The 24,834-nt window shown below is 32.6% G+C and overlaps 1 protein-coding gene and 1 non-coding gene across 19 annotated transcripts in view; one reads left to right on the forward strand and one right to left on the reverse strand.

Annotated features, from left to right (window-relative positions):
* Positions 1-26: 26 nt before the first annotated feature.
* The window catches only part of Ppip5k2 (diphosphoinositol pentakisphosphate kinase 2), an 86,771-nt gene continuing 61,963 nt past the window's right edge, over positions 27-24,834 (forward strand). For 8 of the 18 annotated variants that reach the window (XM_078045200.1, XM_078045142.1, XM_078045157.1 and 5 more), the window contains exons 1-7: positions 28-293; positions 10,221-10,618; positions 14,528-14,723; positions 17,302-17,392; positions 18,673-18,758; positions 21,514-21,668; positions 23,088-23,189. In XM_078045200.1, coding sequence (XP_077901326.1) covers positions 10,505-10,618; positions 14,528-14,723; positions 17,302-17,392; positions 18,673-18,758; positions 21,514-21,668; positions 23,088-23,189 — 744 coding nt within the window. In that variant the 5' untranslated portion in view covers positions 28-293; positions 10,221-10,504. Of the gene's footprint in view, positions 362-10,220; positions 10,619-12,849; positions 12,956-14,527; positions 14,724-17,301; positions 17,393-18,672; positions 18,759-19,246; positions 19,567-21,513; positions 21,669-23,087; positions 23,190-24,834 lie in introns of those variants that run through there. The other 10 variants (XM_078045169.1, XM_078045181.1, XM_078045187.1 and 7 more) reach the window with 7 other exon arrangements.
* On the reverse strand, positions 9,181-9,294 carry LOC120886019 (small nucleolar RNA SNORA26). Its single transcript, XR_005728799.1, has one exon. It is a non-coding gene; the product is annotated as a small nucleolar RNA SNORA26 (small nucleolar RNA).

A 24,834-nucleotide genomic window follows, 5' to 3' on the forward strand; every position in this document is an offset into this window, starting at 1 on the left:
ATCGTTGGGCTCTTGCCGGAAGTTGTTCCGCCCGGTCAAATTTGTGTGTGAGACCCTAGGCGGGTGAAGAAGAGGCGTGCCCGGGATTCAAGAGGTGTAGTAGTGCCTCAGCTACCTCTATGTGGCTCTTTAGCTGCTGCTGAACAAAGAAGACCCCCGTCCCCGCGAACAGCTGAAGTCTCAGGACCAAAACCTCACCCACCCTTGTCCCCAGAATTAAAAGGGGAAGAAACTGAAGCCTATGTATGTCTGGCTATTTCCAGCAGCTCGCGTGACGACCGCATCCGAGTCAGGTGAGGGCCCCAAGATCAATGGAGGACAGGAGATACAGAAACTGATCTCCAGATGGTTGCTGCCGCTGGTAGGCATTTGCTTTGCCTCCTTTGCTTTAAGGACCCCAGACAGGCGGCTCCTTGAAAGGGCATGTGTTGGTCGAACAGCTTCCCGGGCTTAGAGTGACAGTACAGCCCTCAGGGTCCCTTGCGTCTGGTTGTCCCTTCCTCCGCCGCCTCCTCCTCCTCCTCCTCCATTGCTTTCCTTTTTCAAGTTTCTTGGTTTTGAAACTCCACAAATGGCAGCTAAGTTAGGGAACTGCGGAGCTTCCCCTAACTGCCACTAGTTCCACCAAAGGTTAGCACCTTCGAATTTGAGGACCGCTGTGGGTAGAGTTGGCTATTTATTTTTTAGTTTTAGTTTTAGTTGTTGATAGACCTTTATTTTATTCACTTATTTATATGTGGTGCTGAGAATCGCACCCAGTTACACATTGTCAGGCAAGTACTCTACCACTGAGCCACAATCCCAGCCCTAGAAGTGGCTATTTTAAATAATTTCCATTCCTTATTCTTTGTTCCTTTGCTTGTTGCGCCTCCACGCCCACTTTAAAAGAACAAAAGCCTTGTGCATTGTTGCAGTTTTCTGTTATGGTCTGGAGGCTTCAGTTCACTGCTGCACCTAATCGATTGAAGACTATTACATCCTGGTTTGTGGGTAGTGACCTTTGGATCTCATTCACGGGGTTCTGGGCAACTTCCTGGCAGATTATGATCTTGGAGTACTGTAAGTAATAGTTATCTTGGTTTAGCAAGCTGGAAGGTTTAGCTGTAGAAGTAAGAAGCATGGCTGACTTCAGCAACTAGCATCCTAGCCCTACACTGGGATAGAATTTTGTTTTGCTATTATAATTTCCTCAATGAAATATATAGTTTTTGTTTCAGATGGATAAAATAACGAAAGTAGCTTCCATTAATGAGCATTATGACAAGTGCTTTACACAGTCACTCCTCAAAATTTACCCCTGTTTTATAAATGTAGAAATTGAGGCTTACAGAGGTCAAGTAACACTCTCCCCAGTAAACTTTTGCTGCAAGTAAACATTTGAATCTCTATTAGAAACTAAATCTCTCTGGTTCCCAAATCTGCATTCTATTCTCCTACCATTATTCTTACACAATTCCAATTTTTTTTTCATCAACAATTTCAGTGGCTAAAAGTATTCATTCATTTAAAAAATTTTTGTGTGTTTCTACTTGTGTCTGACAAGTGACAGACATGATCTATATCTTTATGGAGCATCAGTGTTGTGATGCAGAATTAACTAGTTCAAAATCCCAAATACTTATTGTAGCATAGGCTTATTTAAAACTAGTGACTGATTAATGTGCAGGAAGCTTATAGGAGTAAAATCAAAGCTTTCTATTTAAGTTTTAAACTCATATGACATATAGAGTAGTTATGAGGGTATATTAAAATTAGCAATTGATAGAATTTTTTGTACTGGGAATTGAACCCAGGGTCTTCTGCATGCTAGAATCACTCTACCACTGAGCAACATCCCCAACCCTAGAACATTTATTAATCACCCAAATAAGTGCTGTACACTAAGAACTGAAAAAATATAGTTGAGATCCTTGTTTTTCAAAAGCTACCAGGCAACTACATATAGACAATATTGTAGAACAATTTAATAATATTCTTAGATGGAAATGGTATTGTGTTTAAGTAGAAAGATGCAATTATTTTTTGGAGATGAATGCCACTGTATTTAGAAGTCATGTATGTTGATGCCTACAGCTTACTTTCAAATGGTGCAGTAAATATATGCATATGTATGTGGTTACATAAATAAAAAGTAAATTAAAAAAAAGTTGATCATTGTTGAGTTTAATAGTGGGCATATGGTTGTTTAGTGAACTGTTCTCTCAACGTTTCTGAATATTTGAAATTTTTCATAATAAATTTGGGAGGGAAACAAGCCCCAACTCTAGAGACAGTTGTAAAAATAGATCTGAAATATTGTGGAGCATATTGGATGGGAGAGGGTTTTGTTGTGTAGTTAGGGCCTCCCAGAGGCATGATAGTTGTTAGGAGAGCATTTATTGAAGCCTTCCAGTCATTTATTTAAGGAAGAATAAGACTTCCTATTCCTACAGGGGAGGAGTGATTTCCAGGGAGAAGGAAATGCAGGCTCAGCAGAAGGGTATTATATGAACATTTGAAGAAGGAAAAAAAAATCAATGTGAAGGTTGTATGAAACTTGGACTTTTTAAAAATAAATAACCTTAGAAATGTTACTAGTTTGCCTTTACCATCCTGAAGAAGCCTATTTAATATTATGCAGTTTACTATTAATGCCTTAGAATTTAGTCACCATTTATAAGAGTGATTCCATTGGAAAATGCTTTGGGGACATGAGGTAAACTGTGTTCAGGTTGAGCAGCAATACTGGAGTTCTCATTTTCTCTGATTTGGGGAGCAGAGATATAGTATTAAAACTGGCCTTGAGGGAATTTATGGAAAGGGCTACAATGAAAACTTGGACAGAGTTTTGTATTCAGCCAAGGGGCCTCTGAATACTGTGTAGGACTCATGGGATTTAAACAAGGTATTTTTTTGAGGACTAGTAGCTCTGGCCAGGACCAATAAAGCTATGAAAGAGAAGACTCTTTATCCTGGGCAGTAGTGTTTATGATAGTCTCAAGTAGTGTGGTGAGACTGGAAAAGATGTAGTGAGGTTTCCAGCAGCAGCATTGACAAAGAGAAGTTTCTGTGGCTTCCTTGGATGGAAGGTAAGTAGTTAGACTCTAAATTGAGTTGTTTTTGTTCTTAGATAGTTAGAATAAGGTAAAAAAATCTTGTCTTATTTATCACAGTTAACAGAATATATAAACAGCTAACATTTATTACGTGCTTAACATAAACTGGTTTTTGAAGCATTGTCATTGTTATTGTCATTTAGTCTTCAAAAAAATACATGAGATTTATAATCCTATTTTGCAGATGATAGTTAGACAGGTTCAATAACTTTTAAGGACACAGCTGAGCAAATTTAAGAAAAAGCATTCAAACTCAGTTTTGTCAAAGAATATAGTAATTGTTCTCAAAGTGTGATTCTTAGTCAAACAGCATCAGCATCAGCTTGGAACTTTTTAAAAACTCAAAATATTGGCCCTCACCCCACAACATTTTAGTTTAGTACTTTTAACAAGCCCTCTAGGTGATGTATGCTGAAGTTGGAGAACTACTGCTTTGAGTGTGGAAACTTATTGACAGGATGGTGCTCATTTCAAATTTAGAAATCAGGGTTAAGTAATGCTTGTCTTTTGCATAGATTTAGAGAGTTACCCAAATATAGCTGTTCATCCATTTATTAAAATATAGATTGTCTAGTTAAGAATTATTAATTATGGGACTAGGGTTGTGGCTCAAAGTGCTGAATAATGTTGAAAATGTTATATATATAATGCATTTGGTTCATTTATCAGAGTTTAAGTGAAATAAACCATTTAGAATATCCTAGATCTCCTACAGGGCTCATTTTATTTCATTTTGTACCATATGTATGCCACGTGAATGAGAGGAAAAAAAAGGTTTATTCTATACTTTTAGTTTTCCAAGAATTTAGTAAGTATTTCAGTAATGTAATAAAAACTATGGATTGCTGATTTTTTACTTTTAACTGATATCTGACATTTTGCCACTCTTATTGACCTATGTGATCATTGAATATGATTTCATCAAGTTCTCAGTGCTTGAACTTTTGAGCCTCAAGTATTCATTTATAATGAAATAATGAACATACATAGATGTACCAGCATTTTTAAAATGAGGAAAATATCTCTATCCCACAGTATTAACTAAGTGCTTCTCAACTTTTTTCACATTAAGGCAGACATAGAAAATTATTGTATATGTCCTGTGTTTTGGGAAACTGAAAAGAATGCTACTGGAGGCAACTGGCCAGGGGGTATAGCTGTCTTGATGGCTGAGACAATTTTGTAACATACATAAAGCTCATTTATGGTGAGGCAGCATGTTAGGAAGCTCTGCATTAACTAGTTACTTATCAGATAACAATGTTTATTAAGTGTTCATTACTTTTAGGTTTTTATTTTGGAGAGAGATACATAAACCCAAACTGTTAAATAATGATAAGGTTGTAGGTGACCAAAGGTCACAATAAGTGATAGAGGGAAGAAGTTTTGAAAGTTATTGAGGAAAGTTTTGTGGCAGAATATTTATTGAGTACTTGAGATGTACCAAGCACCAGGAGGCAAAGATTGTGTGTCATCACTTTTATCTCCTTTCTATTATAGAAGATAATCAGATTCCCTATACTAATAGCATACTGTCAAAACAACAGTGAGGGGTGGGGTTGTAGCTCAGTGGAAGTGCACTTGCCTAGCGTGTGTGAGGCACTGGGTTTGATTCTCAGCACCACGTAGAAATAAATAAAAACTAAAGGTCCATCAACAACTAAAAAATATTTTTAAAAAAACAACAGTGAATGGATATATTTTGCTTACTATGTGCTTCCATTCTTCCATCCTCTTATTCTTTTGGGGGTTACTATATGAGTTCTAAACCTTGGCTGTTCATTAGAATTACCTGGGAACCTTAAAAATACCTCAACCCTACTCTTGAACATTCTGATTTAATTGGTATGGAGTATGACCTTGAAATTAGAATACAAGCATTTTTTTGTTTGTTTGTTCTAGTTAGTTACACATGACAACAGAATGCATTTCTACTCATTGTACACAAATGGAGCACAACTTTTCATTTCTCTGGTTGTATACAATGCAGAGTCACACCATTCATTCAGTCATACATGTACATAGGGAAATAATTACCGTCTCATTCCACCATTCTTTGCACCCTTATAGCCCCTCCCCTCTTCTACCTCTCTTCTACCCAATCCAGAGTTCCTCCATTCTTCCCATGCCCCCTTCCCATTACAGATCAGCATCCACTTATCAGGGAGAACATTCGGCCTTTGGTTTTTGGGGATTGGCTTACTTCAATAAACATGATATTCTTCAACTCCATCCATTTACATGCAAATGCCATAATTTCATTCTTCTTCGAGGCTAAGTAATATTCCATTGTGTATATATGCCAAAATTTCTTTCCATTCATCTACTGAAGGGCATCTAGGTTGGTTCTGCAGTTTAGCTATTGTGAGTTGAGCTGCTATAAACATTGATATGGCTGTGTCACTGTAGTGTGCATATTTTAAATTCTTTGGGTATAGACCGAGGAGTGGGATAGTTAGATCAAATAGTAGTTCCTTACCAGGTTTTCTGAGGAATCTCCATATTGCTTTCCAGATTGATTGCACCAATTTGCAGTCTCACCAGTAATGTATAACTTTTCTCCCACATCCTCACCAACACTTATTGCCATTCTGACTGGAGTAAGAGGAAATCTTGGAGTAGTTTTGATTTGCATTTCTCTAATTGCTAGAGATGTTGTACAGTTTTTCATATATTTGTTGATCGATTTTATATCTTCTGTGAAGTGTGTGTTCAATTCCTTAGCCCATTTATTTATTGGATAATAAATTCATATAGCACTAATCTTGGAGGTTAGTGCTTCATCTGATACACGTGTGGTAAAGATTTTCTCCCATTCTGTAGGCTCTCTCTTCACGTTACTTTTTGTTTCCTTTGCTGAGGAGAAGCTTTTTAATTTGAATCCGTCCCATTTATTGATTCTTGATTTTATTTCTTGTGCTTTAGGAGTCTTCTTGAAGAAGTTAGGTCCTAAGCCAACATGATGAAGATTTGGGCCTGCTTTTTCTTCAATTATAGGCCTAGGGTCTCTGGTCTGATTTTTAGATCCTTGGTCCACTTTGAGTTGGATTTTGTGCATGGTAAGAGATAGGAATTTAATTTCATTTTGCTGCATGTGGATTTCCAGTTTTCCCAGCACCATTTGTGGAAGAGGCTCTCTTTTCTCCAGTGTATGTTTTTAGCACTTTTGTCTAATATGAAATAGCTGTATTTATGTGGGTTTTTCTCTGTGTCTTCTATTCTGTACCGTTGGACTACACGTCTATTTTGGTGCTAATACCATGCTGTTTTTGTTACTATAGTTATTTTGGTGCTAATACCATGCTGTTTTTGTTATTATAGTTCTGTAGTATAGTGTAGTATAGTTTAAGGTCTGGTATTGTGATGCATCCTATTTCACTCTTCTTGCTAAGGATTGCTTTGGCTATTCTGGGGCTCTTATTTTTCCATGAATTTCATTACTGTTTTTTCTATTTTTAAGAGGAATGCCATTGGGATTTTTAAATATATATCTTAGTTATACATGCATACAATACCTTTATTTAATTTATTTATTTTTATGTGGTGCTGAGGATCAAACCCAGTACCTCACGTGTGCTAGGCGAGCATTCTACCACTGAGCCACAATCCCAGCCTTGTCATTGGGATTTTAATTGCAATCGCATTAAAATAGAACTTTTGGTAGTATGGCATTTTGACAGTGTTACTTCTGCCTTTTGGAGAATATGAGTGATCTTTCCATCTTTTAAGATCTTCTTCAATTTCTTTGTTTAGTGTACTGTAGTTTTCATTATAGAGGTCCTTCATCTCTTTTGTTAGATTGATTCCCAATTTTTTTTTTTGAGGCTATAGTGAATGGGGTAGTTTTCCTAATTTTCTTTCAGAGGATTCATCACTGATGTATAGAAATGAATTTGATTTATGGGTATTAATTTTATATCCTGGTATTTTGCTGAATTAATTTAGTAAGTTTTCTGGTGGAATTTTTTGTATTCTCTAAATATAGAATCATGTCATCAGCAAATAGTGATAGTTTGAGTTCTTCTCATATTCAGGGATATAAGCATTTTTAATGTATTATATTTAATCCTTCTAACAAGCCACAAGATAGATACAATTTACAGATGAGGAAATTAGGTCCCTGAGACACTGTTCAAGTTCATACAGTTATTGAATTCAATATTAAAACCCAGGTATTTGGGCTCCTGAAATTGTTCACTTACCATTAACTTGTTTAGTCCTTTAATAATATTTGTAACTATCTCTCATATATTGAAATGAAGTAACGGAGGGGAAAAACCAACTTTCTTTAACCATATGTTTTTCTGAAGCCCAAATCAGTTTACTTACCTTTTTAACAAAATCATTAAAAAGCAACAAAAAAACCTGTTTAACCTGAATTTATTTCTGCTTCCCAATTGTCTTAAATGTAATCCAATAAAATTCGTTTTTAAGTCATTTGTATACATCTTAGCTACTTCTCTGATGTCGTTTTTTTAACCATTCTTCCTTTGTTTGCCTGCTGTATATTCATGTTCTATTCCTAGAACATGAAAATATACCAAACACACTTCTGTTTTAGAATTTTTAATTTTTTATGTTTCTTACCTAAAATGCTTTAACTCTTTGTGGCTGATTTCCCATATATATTTAAATTCATACTTAACTGTTATCTTATAGAGAGGTCTTCTAACATATTTATTTGTGGATTTAACTATTGCCTTACTCCAAATAAATGAATCACATTATTTCAGATCTAAATTTATAATCAAATGAGAGACATGTATCAGTGTACTTCAAAAAAGGGGACAGCTCAATCATTAATTCATATTGTTTTGGAAAAATATCTATGGAATACACAGTTGCCACCCATCAAGAAAAAGTTGATTTTCCATATATGTGTGTGTGTGTGTGTGTGTGTGTGTGTGTGTGTGTATGACGTATGTATATGTGAGTGGTATTAAGCATCACAAAAATGTGGGAAAATATATATCAAAAAGACTAGTTAGTAGGAAATTCAATCCAGTTCTATAACCAAGAACTGCAACTATTAGTCCTGCCACTAGGTTTTGGGGTAATTAACTGATTTTTATTTTAAAAATTCAGTTTTATGTGTTTCAGATATTTCAAAATAATACTCTAAAACTACATAATTTTAAAAACTTAATTTTTATCTCAACTTGTAAAACAAAAGTTTTATCACGTTTATTAGAATACCTAAAATAGGAGAAGTACAATTGCCAGTATCTAATAGAATGTCTTTTATAATATGTGAATAGTATTTATTGATTAAATAAATGTATTTTAACAAATAATGAGTGACATTATTTTAGATTTCCATGTTATATTAGTTGGGAACTTTGTTTATAGAAGTGCTTATAGAAACTATGGTTTAATGAGTGTTTGATATGTGTCAAGCACTTTCACTCCCTTTTTAATAGATAAAGAAACAAAAGCTCAGAGAAACTAGAGCATAAGTTACTAGTAGTTATGTAGTGACAGACTGAAATAGGTATATCTGACTCCAATATCGTGCCCTTTCTGCTGCTGAAATATTTGGGCTGTGTTTAAATAGGAAGAGTAAAAAACAAGTAAGAAGAAACCTAAGGATATTTACCATTTGATACAAAACAGAGCTGAGATTAACTTACCTACTGCCATCAAGTGTTATAGCAATTGGAAACCATTTTTTCTTTATCAGCAAACATTTTTTAATGTTAAACAGTGAAGAAAGAATAGAAACAAAAAGCTTTTTTTTTTTTTCTTTCGATGATACTGGAGAGTAAATTCCAGGGATGCTCTACCACTGAGATACATCCCCAAGTTATTTTATTTTGAGACAACTGTGGCTATGTTGTCCAAATTGGCCTCAAACTTGCCATCTTCCTGTCTCAGCCTCCCAAGTAACTGGGAAAAAAAGCATTTTTTAATAAAGTAAATTATTTCTTCCAATTTTTTAGTCACAAACTGTTATGTGTTTCATAACATTGTTCAATTTAAAGATAAATAAAGGCTGACTGATTAAACTGGTTTAATATTTATAAGGAGCCACCAGTTAAACTGAAACTGGAATTAGACCTTCAGTAATATAACCTCATTTTTTTTCAACTGTAACTGATTCACAGAGGAGTTTTGCAACCTATTCTCTAAATTTTATGGAAGTTACCTTTAACCTTCAGTGTTAGCCTCTTAAAGCACTGCATCAACTTTAAAAGCACACAAGAAAGGGCAAAGGAATACGACTTTTAGAATTGTGTGTTGAAATTCTATCTAGTATATTATTAAACTCTTTTAAAAGTTATTTGATCAAATAAGGTCTTTTAATATCAGTAAGCAATTGAAGGATTTGATAAAAATTTGCTCTTGGTAGATAATTAATTTTAATATTAGCAGAGTACAAGTGCATGTAAATGACTTTGGTAAAGAATATTTTTCAATCATAGCACTATTACATGATAGTTCTTTAACTGGTCTGATTTCATGGGTACCTGATTATATGGAAGAGTTTGTCATTAAAGAACATAAAATTGCTTGCAGAGTTTATGTTCATGAGCATTTTTGGGGTGAGGAGGATCCATAGATATTATTAGATTTGCTAAAGAGTGTTTAAATTCTGCAAATTTAGGAACTACTGTTAGAAATATTATTTTCACTCTGTTTCCCCCCACTTTTTTGGTAGATTTATGTATGGACTATAATGTATTATAATATTATATTCCCTAAAAACCTGTTTTCAAACTAAACTTCTACAATCAACTTAATGTCACTTCAGATTAGTGCTCAATTGTTAGTAGCTGTTAAACCTACATAAATAGGTTTATCTGTTCCATTCCATTCAGATAGTTCTGAACTATGTGCTAAAGGATGTAACTTTTAATATAATTTTGTTATGATTCAAATAATTTTCTCTTAATTTGTTATTTTTGCACTTGAAGAATTTAGTGTGTAGTTTTATATTATTTTGTATCACCTTATTAAATTGATGTGCTGTGTTTTACTGAAGATTACACTGTTAATTAATCTTATGGAAGAAAACATTTTCATTTTGAAAGTATTCATCTAGTTATTGAAAGCAAGCATCACTTAAAATTATCTAAGTGACAGGAATGTTTTTAAAGTACACTCAATTTTTTTATTGCATTTTAGGTAAAACGATTGCTGTATCAACTCAGGAATACAACAGCCTCATTGTTTTTGTATTTTAAACAGCAGCAGCAACTTTGGTATCCACAATGAAGCAATGATATCTGAGAACAAAGGAATATTTGCCAACTAACTGTCATCGCACTTTCAAGTGATTGTATAAGCAGAAACAAACTGCAGCAGACCTGTGTCAGCTAGTATAGGGAGAATGCTTTCTTCTGATACTATTTATTTAGAAGTAGTTTTAGTATAGATACTTTATTATATCTATATTAAATGAAGTAAAAATGAGTGAAGCCCCCAGATTCTTTGTTGGGCCTGAAGATACAGAAATAAACCCTGGAAGTTATCGACATTTCTTCCACCATGCAGATGACGATGATGATGAGGAAGATGATTCTGTAAGTTGTTTCTTTCTTTGGTGAACCAGAGAGCAATATGGTATTTCTGCTAATCCCAGTTAATGTGAATGAATACTATGACCTTAAATTAAGATTTTTTTCATGTACAAATTTGTTGGAAAATTTTTAAACTGAACAAGTAACATTTTGTGAGGGATGTTATTGAATTGATGGTGATCAAGTAATATGGTAAATATAGTTAAGGTTCAGATTTCTAAGTTACTTAGTGATGCTTATTTTAGTTTCTTTCAGTAATATACATCACGTAACTTGGGGCTTTGCAGAAAAAAAATGGCTAAGAGAAATAGAAATCTGGGCCATGCTTTAGAATTATTTCTTATATTTGAAATACATAACAAATACATCAAGATTAAGAGGTAGAAGGAAATAATTTTAAAGGTACTAAAGAAGAAAACTGCTTAACCAAATTCTTTGTTTATCAGGTTCTAAATGGAAGTGCTGGTTGAACTGAAGATATCACTATTATTAGCTATTCAGAAATCTACAAACTGGCTAAAAGGAGAGGCTGCATCATGTGCATTAGTGTGTGAACACACTGCAAATAAGTGTGTCTGATTCTCTTTCTGACATATTAGAATGTTTGTACCCACACTGGATGAACATCTATTATGTTCGTTTTCTACAGTTAAATTCTTCCAATGTTTTCCTTAGTCATCATAGATTTTTTTTTTTTACGTGTGCATGGATTGCTATATTCTAAGGGCTGATTTAAAATACAGACATTTTATAATACATGCTTAGTTTTCTAAGTTAAATTGGAAAGATAATTTTATTTTAAAAGGAAAACTTTTATGCTTGGTAAAGTGATAAAAAAACAAACCAAAAATAGCTCTTTAAGGCCTTTTCCATAGCAACATATTTCTGAGTTAAGTTACACATATCTATAATGCAAACTGGACTATTCCTCTTTTAAAACTCTCAGTACAGAACATCTTCCCTATTACCTACCCTTGAAAAAAATAATGATTATCAAGCTTCTCTCTGCCCATTCAAAACTTTTCTTCATCCAAAGTCTTATCTAGAAGTAAAGTTTGAAAGTAGAACTTCTCTGGTTCACTTAGACTAGAAAGCACTACTGACTTGGCCCCAACTAGCCTTACTATTTTTCTCTGGAGTTCTGAACAGTGTGGACACTACTGCTAGAAAAAGTCCTGTCTTCTCACATGTAAGGAATTTTATCTCCCGTCTCTATTTATAGGTAGTTATCTCCCATTCTTCCTACCTTTTGTGTTTTAGTAACAACAAAATTTTACATCCAACTGGGTATAATGGCGCACTCCTGTGATCCCAGTGGCTCAGGAGGCTGAGGCAGGAGGATCCTAACTTTGGGGCCAACCTCAACAACTTAGTGAGGCCCTAAATGAGAGACCTTGTCTCAAAATAAAAACAAAAAGGGGGAACTGAGGATATAGCTCAGTGGTAGAGCACCTCTAGGTTCAATCCCTAGTTCCCCTCAAAAATTTTTTTCCATATATTTATTTCATGCCCCATATCATGTGTGTTTGCTGTTGAATATGTTTCTTTGTTGCTCTAAAATGCCCTTATTTTGAAGTACTTGAATTACATTTATTCTTCAAAACCTTCCTCAGATTTTTGTGTCTTTCACTCCATTCTCCATGCTCTTTTCAAAGCATGACAAATTTGATCACTTCTTCCTTAGTACTATGTTAATACCTTGACATGTAATACTTGTATTACATGTATCACAAGTTACTATATTATTGTTGTGTTCCCTGTTAGACTCAAAGTTCTTGAGTATTGAATAGTACTTTCTATATAACTAGACTTTAGACAGTAGAGTTCTTGGAATATTGGTGTTAAATAAACTGAACTTGTATTCATGATGTGCAGTTGACACTTTCATGGAGCTTGTTCTTTTGACCTATAGTTTCATATGGAACTATCATTCTCCTTTTAAGATTTCAAAAATGTGAGTTTCAATTTTGTTAGGCATTAAATCTAACACAGCGTTATGGTCTAGATATGAAATATACCTCAAAGATTCATATGTTGAGGGCTTAGTCCCAAGTGTAACAATAGTCAGAGGTGAAAATTTAGGGAAGTGATTGGATAAATTAATTAATCCATTGAGGAATTCATAATTTGTTGTCATTATTGGTACATAGTCGGAAGAAGTTGGTCACTGGGGGTGTGCCCTTAAGGGTGTATCTTGTCCCTTGCCCCTTCCTCTCTTTTTCTCTGCCTCCTAGCTGCTGTGAAGTGAGCAGCTTTTCTCCACTATGCCTTTCTGCCATGATGTTCTGCCTTGCCTCAGGCCCAAAGCAGTGGAACTAGCTGACTGAAACTTCTGAAACTGTGAGCTGAAATAATTTGCTCCTCTAACTTGTCTTTCTCAGGTATTTTGTTTCAGCAATGAAAAGCTGACACACAAAATAATTCCGATCTGTTTTATAATTAGTTTGTATTTCTAAGGTCTTACCTAATAGGAAAATTTTGTCTTAAGAGTATAAGTTTTTGTATGTTTACATTTTTAATGTCAATGTTTTCTTATCATCTTAGCCAATGAACAGATTCATTAATAGGTCTATAATAGAAAACCATAATCTAGTACCTTTAAAAAATACTAAAACAGTGTGAAATGTTAGGTTGAATACTTATGTTATCCTGATGTATCTACTTTAGGAACATTATAATGAGCTATGCCAAGGCTTTTGATCAGCATAAAAATTGAATAAACAAACATAAAACTGGATGATCAGAGAAAATAAAGATAGCAGATCCCAAGAAGGATACAATTTATTATCTCTTTGTTTTATAATTCAATACTGGTTTGAACTTTAAATTTCATGGATTAGAAGAGGAAACATGGAAGTATATTTCTAGGCAAAAAGAACAACTTAATTCTGATACTATCTGATTTTCTTTTTGGATTATAAAAGAGAAATATCCTAAACCACTATTTTGAGTACAGATTATAATGTCTTATAAAATATATCAAATCATGGAAAAGAAAGTAGAATCAAAATGAAAAGCTGGACATAGCTTTTTATAGTTGAGAAATTCTTAAGCACTGGGATGCATAGACCCCAGGGTGACTCTCCAGAACTTTTTATGAATGTATGAAGTTACTGTTATTATTATTTATGTATTCTGCCTTTTTAGATTAGAACTAATCGTGGCCTTTGAGCCACAATTTGGTGTAAAACTGGTAATATTAGCAACATCATTAAGGAGGAATATTGAGTGTGAAGATTGGAATGTCAGAGGTTCTTGCCATCTCTGGTAGCAGTGTGATTCTCTCCAAAATTTTTTTGAGTTGTCATTAATGACCAACATTCAAGCTCAATCCACAAAAAGAATTGAATACTATATAGCTTTGAAGGTAGAACCATATCTTACTCATGCAAGAAAAAATATTTTATTTCATTCCCATTGGTCTTTTTACATGAATTGGATGGGTTTGGGCCCACATTTGCCCTTTTTCTGCTGTGAAGAGGATAAACAAATACGAAAGTCAGTTAAAGCAGAGTTTGTTTGTTTGTTTGTTTGTTTAATTAGTTGTAGAGGGACACGATACCTTTATTTTATTTATTTTTGTGCTGCTAAGGACTGAACGCAGTACTTTACATGTGCTGGGCATGTGCTCTACCACTACAAGGTTATTTCCTTAAGTTTTAAACTTGATTGAAAATAGTATCAATGTTCTAAACATGTATATCTTTAAAATTTTTTCCAGACCTTTATAGAAAATTATTTATAAGGTATTTATTGTTATAATAATGGTATAATTTTTAAAATGTCTTTTTGATTAATGTATCACTTTTATATATTTATCACAAGCCTTATTTACTTCTGAAAAGAATTAAATAGCTATGTTTTGGAGTTTATATTAAGTCAGCCTGATTTTTTGTTTTGTTTCTCTTTTAGCCACCAGAAAGGCAGATTGTGGTTGGAATATGTTCCATGGCAAAGAAATCCAAATCCAAACCAATGAAGGAAATTCTGGAACGGATCTCCTTATTTAAATATATCACAGTAGTAGTATTTGAAGAGGAAGTTATTTTGAATGAACCAGTGGAAAACTGGCCTTTATGTGATTGTCTTATTTCTTTCCATTCTAAAGGTATTAAACAAGGGGGGGCACCCCTTTTTCTTCTCTGATTATAAAATTAATGCATAGTAATTGTAGAATATTGAATAAAACAACATAATATTAGACCAACCCACTCTCAACAATGTTATATTAACATTTTAGTATATTTATTTCAGTCTTTTCTATATTTTTTAAAAATTTAGTGTCATAGCCTAGGTATAAGTTTATATTTAACTTTTGCATTATTGTATCAATATATATTTTTCCCCTCTCATTCTTCAGTAACCTGTGGCATAGTATCATTATGTAGATGTACCATAAAATATTTAATTAATATCTGAATATGTGGACAATTTCCAATTTTTACTATTAAAAATGAGGTTGTGATCATCTCTTTGAATGTATATCTTTGTTTGCATTTGAATTTAATGGGATAAATTCTTGATGTATGAATATGCAAGCTGTTTTTGCCGTATAGAAAATGATCTGTCATTCCTCATGTCTATATGCATACTTTATGTCTTAAGAAACTAATATTTGAAATTTTAGATCTCACTACTTTTTATTAATTAAGCAGAAATATTGGTTAAGCTTTATTATTACTGTATAGTAAAATTCACTTGTTAAAATTATTACCAAGTGTAGATCTGAAATTCATAGCCTAAAAATCTGCAGATTAAATAAACTAAGAACTAGAAGTATAATTTAAAAGATGTGCTCTCAGTTATAAATGTGTTGATATTTAATCATCACCTGTTAACAAAATATACAGTCCTGAGTTGTTTTAAAGTCTCAGTTCAACAAGAAGAAAATGGGGCATAGTTTTTTGTGTCCCCATTGTATAAATTAATTTTGATTATTTCATAGAGAACTACAGTCATGATCTTTGCTCACCAAATCACCAAGGCCACTCATCTTAGAGAACATTAAAATTTGTTTATCCTTGAGGGTAAGGCGTTCTCTTATACAGTCACAAGATTCTTCCTGTAAAAGCTATTTACCTCTAAAAACTAGGTGTTACATCTAAGTTCATATCCCATACAACATCTCTTGATAAGAAAAATGTTCTTCTTGACAGTAAAAGTAGAGAACTGACTGTAGGTGTTTTCTATTTGTTGGATTATGTTAGGACACTTCAAATCGTAGACATTAAGAAATCTTTTACAAGTGACGAATTCTGAGAGTCTCTAAAACTTGAAGGCTATATAATTTGGGGCCAAGTGATTTTTGGTATAAAGTTTTTACATTTAAATTTCAAAAACTAAGGGGAATTTAGGAATAAATCTTGTTTAATTGAGTGTAGTTTTTTATTTTTGTTCTTTTAAATTTCAATATGCCTTAATATTTTCTAACTTTTTTTGTAATGCTGCAAAACTAGAGTCTTCATGGATGCACTTCACCTTCAACGGTTAAATCCTAAAATTGTACATACTGCTGATTTTCACCCTTTTCCATAGATAATATATTCACTAAAATACTGTCACTTAAGGAATAATAACAGGTAGCATATATTATTGAGCACTCACTATGCCAGGTATTGTGCTAAGTGTTTTAGATATACTCTTGTTTCATTCCTCACAAATTCTACTAGGGTAAGACTTACAAAATTATTATTTATAGCTGGAATAATATATTTTAAAATGTTAAATAAATTTTTCCAAGGTTACATAGTGAAAGGTGTGCCAGGTTTGAACAGCAGTTTATGCTCTGAACCCCTAGAGTCTAGTGTGTGTGTGTGTGTGTGTGTGTGTGTGTGTGTGTGTGTGTGTGTGTGTGTGTGTTTCCTTTTTTTAATGTGTCTAATTATGCTACCCAGATTAATCTTGATCTGCTGGGTTCAAGGGATACTCTTTGTACAGCCTTCAGAGTGCTGGAACTATAGCTGTGCACCACTATAATTGGAGAGACTTTTAGTGTCAATACAGGAAGTAAAATAAAATCATTAAATTTTTTTAGATAGTTTAATGACTTCTCTTACCATATCTGCCATTTGATTCATTTTTATTGTAAAAATTAGTAATTTTACTAGTGTCTAGAAATTTTAGGGAAGTATTTTCTTATATTTTAGCACTAGCTTAGCAATAGCATGATTCTTCTTTTATATTATGAGTGTATGTGTTATGTGTGAATTAGTTTTGCTTTTGCTGCTATTTTTAATGGTACGTAAATTCTTTGACTATAAGCTAATTTGAGAATATAGGCATCAAAATATTTAGTGAAAAGAGTTGTATACATAGTATAGTCTTAAAAATTATAAGGTAGTCATGGTTCACTTATTTATATATAGAAATCTTTTTTGTACGTGAAGTAATTTTACCTTCTGTTGGATGACTTTGTATATAGTCAGGCACTGACTAACATGTCAGTGATTTAATTTGTTTTATAGCCACTGATGTAGTATGCCTTAATGATAGCATTAACTAGAAAAAAAGTGAGATTTAGTAGTAAAAGCTTAACTAAAATCTCTTTATATATTATACCTTTTATAGAAGGCAGTTATGAACATAATGGTCATTATTTTATGGGAGCATTAATTCAAGTTGATAAAGTTATAGATGTCAACGTATCTTGAAATTGTTTAGAGTATGTTAATGATATGTGTTCTTAGGATTTCCACTGGACAAAGCAGTTGCCTATGCAAAACTCAGGAACCCATTTGTAATCAATGACTTGAATATGCAGTATCTCATACAAGATAGGTGAGTGGTGAAGTTGGCTAAATTAAGGGAAGGAAAAATTAACATTTATTTAGTACCTACTATATACTGACATAGCATAAAGTGTTTTACATACATTATTTCATAGCATCCTTAAAAAGTAATATTCATAAATAGGTGTTTATTGACGAATTTTACAGAGAGGAAACATGAGAATCGGATCAATTAATTTGCCCAGAGTCATAAGTAGTACCCAGGAGTGGGAAGAAGTTAAACCACATTTGTTTAGTTTCCAAAGCCTACTAAAACCATGAATAATTTCAAGTAATTTTTCTTTCATATGACTGATAAGTGAAATTAGGAAATAACTCATAACTAGATGTTTTTTAATGATACACTATATATATTTAAAAATGTTTCTCTATGTATGTTAGCATTTATTAAAGGCAAAGAGCATAGATTTATAAATGAAATTATAAAATATGAGTGTACTTATGTATTTTATTTATTTATTTTTATGTAGTGCTAAGGATTGAACCTAGTGCCTTGCACGTGGTAGGCAAGCACTCTACCACTGGGCCACAATCCCAGCCCTATCTATGTGTTTCTTACTCTAGTAAATACTCTTTTAATATCACTGTTTTGCAATATTATATATGTAAAAACACTTTTATGTATTTTGGTTTGGGTTCTTTTTTTCCTGTTCTCCCAGAATGTAGAGTTGTTATTATCTAAACATTTAAAACATTTTCTAGGGCCTATATTATAATGTATGTTCATATGTAAGTTATATACATATATAAAAATGCATATATATTTTAACAAGTTTGAGAAATAAAAGCATAAAATAATCATTTAGTTCTGTCACTATATCTACTATATTTTTCATATAGAGAGCAATATATATACACATACATGCTTGCATTTTAGAAAACTAGAATTACATTTCTCTGAGAATACAATGAACATTTTCCCATGTCATTAAATGTTATTTAAACATGTTTTTAGTAGCCAGATTATTTCATTGTGATATTACCAACTTTAACAAACATTCATTCATTTACTCTCTTGATTTAGTAATAATATGCTAGAAGAAGTAGTATTCATAAACTTTTGTTCTCATTGCTGAATATTTCAAGTATTTTTAAATACTTGAAATGATATAGATTTATGTTTAAATCTACATTTTTAAAAAGTTTTAAAACTTGATATACATACCCTTTTTAGTAGTATAACACAATAACATATAACAATAAGTACAGTGTTATATTCATTGCAAAATACAGCAGCAAAAGAGTAAGGATGATTTTCTTTTTCTGTAGGAGAGAAGTATATAGTATTCTTCAAGCAGAAGGTATTTTACTTCCTCGTTATGCAATTTTGAACCGTGATCCAAATAATCCCAAAGGTAAGAATAAAAGATTTTAAGTATGTTACCTTCTGTCACTTGGCATACTTAGGTCACTCTACTTAACTAAAAGGAATTTAAACAATTCTTAGTATTCTGTTTAACAGTTTTCCTTAATGATTTAAATAAATAATCATGTATTATATTCAGTTAAAATGTGATATTGTGCTAAAAGTTTAACTAATAATTTAGAAGTTATCTCTTCTACTTTTCTTTGGTATGCATTTGACATATCTTTCAGAATCATAAAGTAAGTTTTGAAATTACCTGGTTATTGAATTTGTATTGATTATGGAAAAGCAGGTGACTCATTTTTGACATAGAAACTTTATGCTATAGTGTCATAATTAAATACCTGATGCTACATATATTGAAATAATGCTATTAATATTTTAAAGTAGCCATGACTCCTTTTTTTTCTAGTTATCTACTACATGGCATGTAAGTTTTATGTAACTCAATCTAAAGGGCAAGATAGCTTTCCGGACTAGGCCGAGCTGTAAGCGCCATCATGGGAGTCGACATACGCCACAATAAGGACCGAAAGGTTTAGCACAAGGAGCCCAAGAGCCAGGACATCTACCTAAGGCTGATGATCAAGTTGTACAGCTTTCTAACTAGATGAACCAGTTGTACCTTCAACCAAGTTGTACTGAAGATGTTGTTCATGACTCGTACCAATAGGCCACCTCTCTCCCTCTCCTGGATGATCTGGAAGATAAAGCTTCTGGGCAGAGAAAACAAAACAGCTGTAGTCGTGGGGACCATAACAGATGACGTGCGTGTTCAGGAGGTGCCCAAACTAAAGGTGTGCGCACTGTGCTTCAGCAGCTGAGCCCACAGTCACATCCTCAAGACTGGGGGCAAGATCCTCACATTTGACCAACTGGTCCTGGACTCCCCCAAGGGCCGTGGCACAGTCCTGCTCTCTGGTCCTCGCGAGGTGCGAGAAGGGTACCAGCATTTTGGCAAGGCTCCTGGGACCCCACACAACCACACCAAACCCTGTGTCCACTCCGAGGGCAGGATATTCCAGCGCGCCAGAGGCCGGAGGGCCAGATGTGGCTACAAAAACCAACCCCGGATCTTACTGTTAATAAAGAGGCTTTGGATTTGATAAAATAAAAAATAAAGGGCAAGATAAATGTTTGTCTTGAAAGTTAATATTCTGGTAACATTGTTTTGGGAAATTTTGATTAATTACTGTATCTGAAAGAAACTTTCAGAAAAATTACTTTCCTAAGTTAAATAATGTCATGTTTTATATTATTTATGATATGAATGATCCTATACATTTTCCAGAGAATGGTAGTGCTGTTCTGGAATTAGTCCTCAATCTCTCTTTATCGCATCATTTCATACTTAACTTTGAAGTCTCTGACATGGTAATGTAAAATGGCAAGTCCATAGAATCTGAGTAACAAGTATAGTTCTTAGTTTCATATGTATCATAAATGTTGATATATGTTATTTACATAAATATGTCTAATTAAAATCAAGTAAATACATTATCCAAGTTTTGTTTTCTTTATGATTTTTAGTTTAGAAAAAAGAAGTCCTCAATCATAGCATGATATCTAAGTTAAAAAATAGTGTAATTAAAATAAAGAAAAGAACTAACTATTCATAAGCTGGGTGCATTGTCTGTAATACCTACAGCTCTAGATTTTGAGTCAGGAAGATCACAGGTTGGGACCAGGTTCAACAACTTACTGAGATGCTGTCTCAAAATAAAAATTTATAAAAGGGATTAGAGAGATAGCTTACTGCTTAAGAACCCTGAGTTCAATCCTCAGTACACTATAAGAACAAAACAAATATTCATTCTTGAGAACTAGAATTTGTCTATCAAGTTAAAAGATAGTTTAAAAATTTGTACACTTGAATAAACAGTTAAATCACATTAATGTTGATAGTTAATGATCATATGTTCAGTAAATGTTGATGGAGTGCTCCAATTTATAATGCTAACCTACTTCCCTACTGGTTCTGTTCCAGGCATTTGCTTCTGTACTTCTTATGTTTTTATGAAATCATCCAATGTGATCAAGATTTTTATGCAGTATTGTTTCCAGACCTATGGTAGAATCTGTTCCCAGTATACTAGAACAAGTTTTCTTTCATAGAAAAATCATTATTACAAAAGAAAATGACAAAGTGATATAATTTTTATAATTATCAAACTAATTGTCAAGGGTAGAGCATTGACTTTTAAATTTTCTTAGGATAAGCATGGATAGACAGTGAGACAGGGAATAGAAGATATATATGAAGAAGGAAATTACCACATTGAAATACACCATCTTAAAAATCAGAGGCCCTACTTTCTACAGTACCTGTGCAAGGAGAAATGTCCTAAAGGTGAAGATTGATGTGCTGTGGCATTAGTTTGGAGAATTTTGAAAAGAACAGATTTTACCCTTAGCTGGGAATCAGAATCACAAGAAGAGGTTTTTAAAAATATATCTGTACTAGACCCTACATATCTGTATGAGATTGTACATGAGTGGTTTTTTTCAAAAATTCTTTTAAGAGTGGGTGATTTAAACATGCTGTTAGGATTGAGCATTCTTGGTGAAATTTTTTTTTTCTTCTTCTGAATGTCATTAAAGCAAGATAAATTCAAGTTTCCTGATAAGTCTTATACAGTTTTGCTGCAGATTAGAACAATGCATTCTATTGTTTATTTGTTTTTTTAAAGCTTTCTATTATAATGCAAAAAGTAATTTTTTTTCTAATTATGTTTGATTTATAGAATGCAATCTGATTGAAGGGGAAGACCATGTAGAAGTAAATGGAGAAGTTTTCCAAAAGCCATTTGTAGAAAAACCAGTCAGTGCAGAAGATCACAATGTTTACATTTATTATCCAACATCTGCTGGAGGTGGAAGTCAAAGACTCTTTAGAAAGGTAAACTTTTGTAACCTTTGTATGAGTAATATTCTTCATTTTTTGAATAAATTTTATTAATAGTAAAGTAATCAAGCATTTAATAAAACTATAATTTTATCTTGAATTCTTGAAAATGTATCATTTAGAAGTAAATTCATAAAACTGATATCATACTGTTAGAAAAACATGGTGTCATTGTCAATATTTAATGTTGTTTGGCAAAATGTCTACTTACAGAATACTGAAAAAGTACTTAATTTGTCTTCAACCTCTTATTCATGTTTCTGTCAGACTAAAATTCAGTTAAAGCAGTCTTTTAGAAAACTGACCCAGAAAAGTAAACAGTTTATAGAAAAAGTTATATTAATAACTTTTATATACATGAAGGTATGCTTAATCATACCCATAATAAAAGAAATGCAAAACAAGTCTGAAATATAATTATATCATATTAACTTTTTGGTTTGTCAAAGATAAAACACTTATGTATATGGAAAACAAGCACAAGCCCATACATCATTAGCAGGAATGCCGCTTCTTAGCAGTGTAATTTAGCAGCACATCAGAATTAGAAATACACTTACAAACAATCATAGAAATGCAAATAAAAATACAATGAGATGCCATTTTAATAAATAGCCATTAGAGTGGCAAGTCTTAAAGAATCTGATAATACTAAGAACAGCTGGAACTCTTGAACTTTTGCTGGTGAGACTAAATTCTTAAAATAGTTTCCAAAAGGTTTTGGCAATATATTTGTAAGTTGAATATGTGCCATCTAACAATCCTTAGAAACACAAATGAACATATATCATGGTGACACTTACAAGAATGTTCAAAGCAAAATTGTTGTAGTAACAAAAACTTGGAAAATATCCTAAATATACACTGATAGGAGAATGGGTGAATTCTGATTTATTTACACAGTAGAAAATTTATAGTAGTATACATGAACAAACTTGAGTAACATGTAGCAACATGAATGATCCTTAGAAATATAATTCTTGGGCACTTGGTTCGATCCTCAACACCACATAAAAATAAATAAACAAAGATATGTGTTCATCTACAACTAAAAAAATATTTTTTAAAAAAGATTTAATTCTTAATGTTCATTTTATTTTATTTTTTTAAATTTTGAACTGAATAGATACTTCACAAAAGAAGAAATACAACCGATCATTTTATTTTTATGCTCTTTAACTTACACATAAGTTAGAGACAGTATAATATAGTGCCAAATACATAATAAACATTGTTATATATTCATGGATTAAATAATTATTTGAAAATTTCTAAGATGGAACAATTTCTAAGGTGAAACAAAGGTTATATTATAAAATGAGGGAAATAATGTGATTTTCCACATTTTTTAATGGTGCATTATAGTTGTAAAATACTGTGGTTTTTATATTGATGGACAATTTTTACTTTCAGATTGGCAGTAGAAGTAGTGTATACTCCCCTGAAAGCAATGTACGAAAAACAGGTTCATATATATATGAAGAGTTTATGCCCACAGATGGTACTGATGTTAAGGTAAGACTGACTAAACTGTATTTTGATTTTGTATTCAAGGTGATACTAATGTTAAGGTAGGATAAATTAAAGTACAGATGCTCCTCCATTTAAGAATGGGGTCACATCCCGATAAACCCTTCAGAAATGAAAATGCCCTACATTGAAAATGCATTTAATCAATCTACCGAAAATCAAAGATTAGCAACATGGGGTATAGGGTGAGTTATTAACACACTTGTGTGACTCATTAAGAGCTATATGACTCATTGTCATTGCCTAGCATCATAAGAGAATATCATAGCACGCATCACTGGCCTAGGAAAAGATCAAAATTCAAATTATGACTTCTACTGAATGTCACTTTTACACCATTGTGAGTCAAATTGAAAAATCACAAGTACGAATCGTAAAAGACCATGTAGATGTAATTTTGTATTTTGATTTTACCAGTAATCTCAGAAGGAAATACCCATCACTAATCTAACTTCTACTCTTTATCTCTTTCTTTTTAATTAAGGATGCTCAAGCCATTTTGTTCCATGAATACCTTTGGCAGTTAGAAGCCTATGAATCCTTTTTTTAAACATAGTGTACTTAAGTGCTTAAAATAAAACACACAGGATTTCGAAGAAAGACATTTTATCTAAGTATAGTTACTAAAATATTTAAAAATCAACTTTTTAATATAATAATTGTATGATTCTTTAAAGGGACTTTAAATAATAAAATATTAGGTGAGTCTAATAGCCTCCACATTTCTAAGCAGTGATAAAGTGTATCTTTACACTTTACCCAGATTTTGAGATCTGTGACAATTATGTGATTTAAGAATATTCATATGGGCACATTGATGTACACCTATAAGCTCAGTGGCTCAGGAAGCTGAGGCAGGAGGATCACAAGTTCAAAGCCAACCTCAGCAATTTAGTGAGGCACTAAGCAACTCAGCGAGATGCTGTCTCTAAATAAAATATTTTAAAAAGGGTTGGGTATATAACTCAGTGATTAAGCACCCCTTAAAAATATAAAAAAAAAATTTAAAAATAAATAAAATTTTAACTAGTAACAAATGAGATCTTAATATATCAACTTTCAACTAGTCTTTCTGTAACCACAATGTTCCTTTCAAAGTATAAATTTGATCATGATACAGATAATATCATAGTCTATCCTCTGTCTTACTAATTTTATTTCTTACAGCATAAACTGCATCAAATAACTTTTCCATACTTATATGCATCCTGTTGTTTCATACGTCTGTCCTTGGTGTCCATTTACCTCTGCTTAGAATGCCTTTCCTTCTCTTGTTCTGATTCATTCTCCACCTTTTAAAAACTTCTTTTTTGGCAATTTTTTTCCCTTCCATGATGTTTTATAGTTTTTTTTTTCTCTCTCTTTTTTGTTAAACTAAAACATTTTGAAGAGTTAATGCTCAGTTTAATAGTTTCCTATACAGAATGAATTCTTGCTTTACTAGTGTTGCCATATAAGTATTTATAACCTTTTCCAATGAAAATTTGACATGTAAAATAGAAAAGTATGTCTTATAATAATACAGAGTCTGAACCATTTTTTGTTACTTTTTTCTTCGAATTTATTTTTTATTGGTTTTATGAGTGTTTGTGTATGTGTGTGTGTGTATATATGTGTTTAATATTCGTCA

This window comes from Ictidomys tridecemlineatus, chromosome 1 (genome assembly GCF_052094955.1).
Source record: "Ictidomys tridecemlineatus isolate mIctTri1 chromosome 1, mIctTri1.hap1, whole genome shotgun sequence".
Lineage (NCBI taxonomy): Eukaryota > Metazoa > Chordata > Mammalia > Rodentia > Sciuridae > Ictidomys > Ictidomys tridecemlineatus.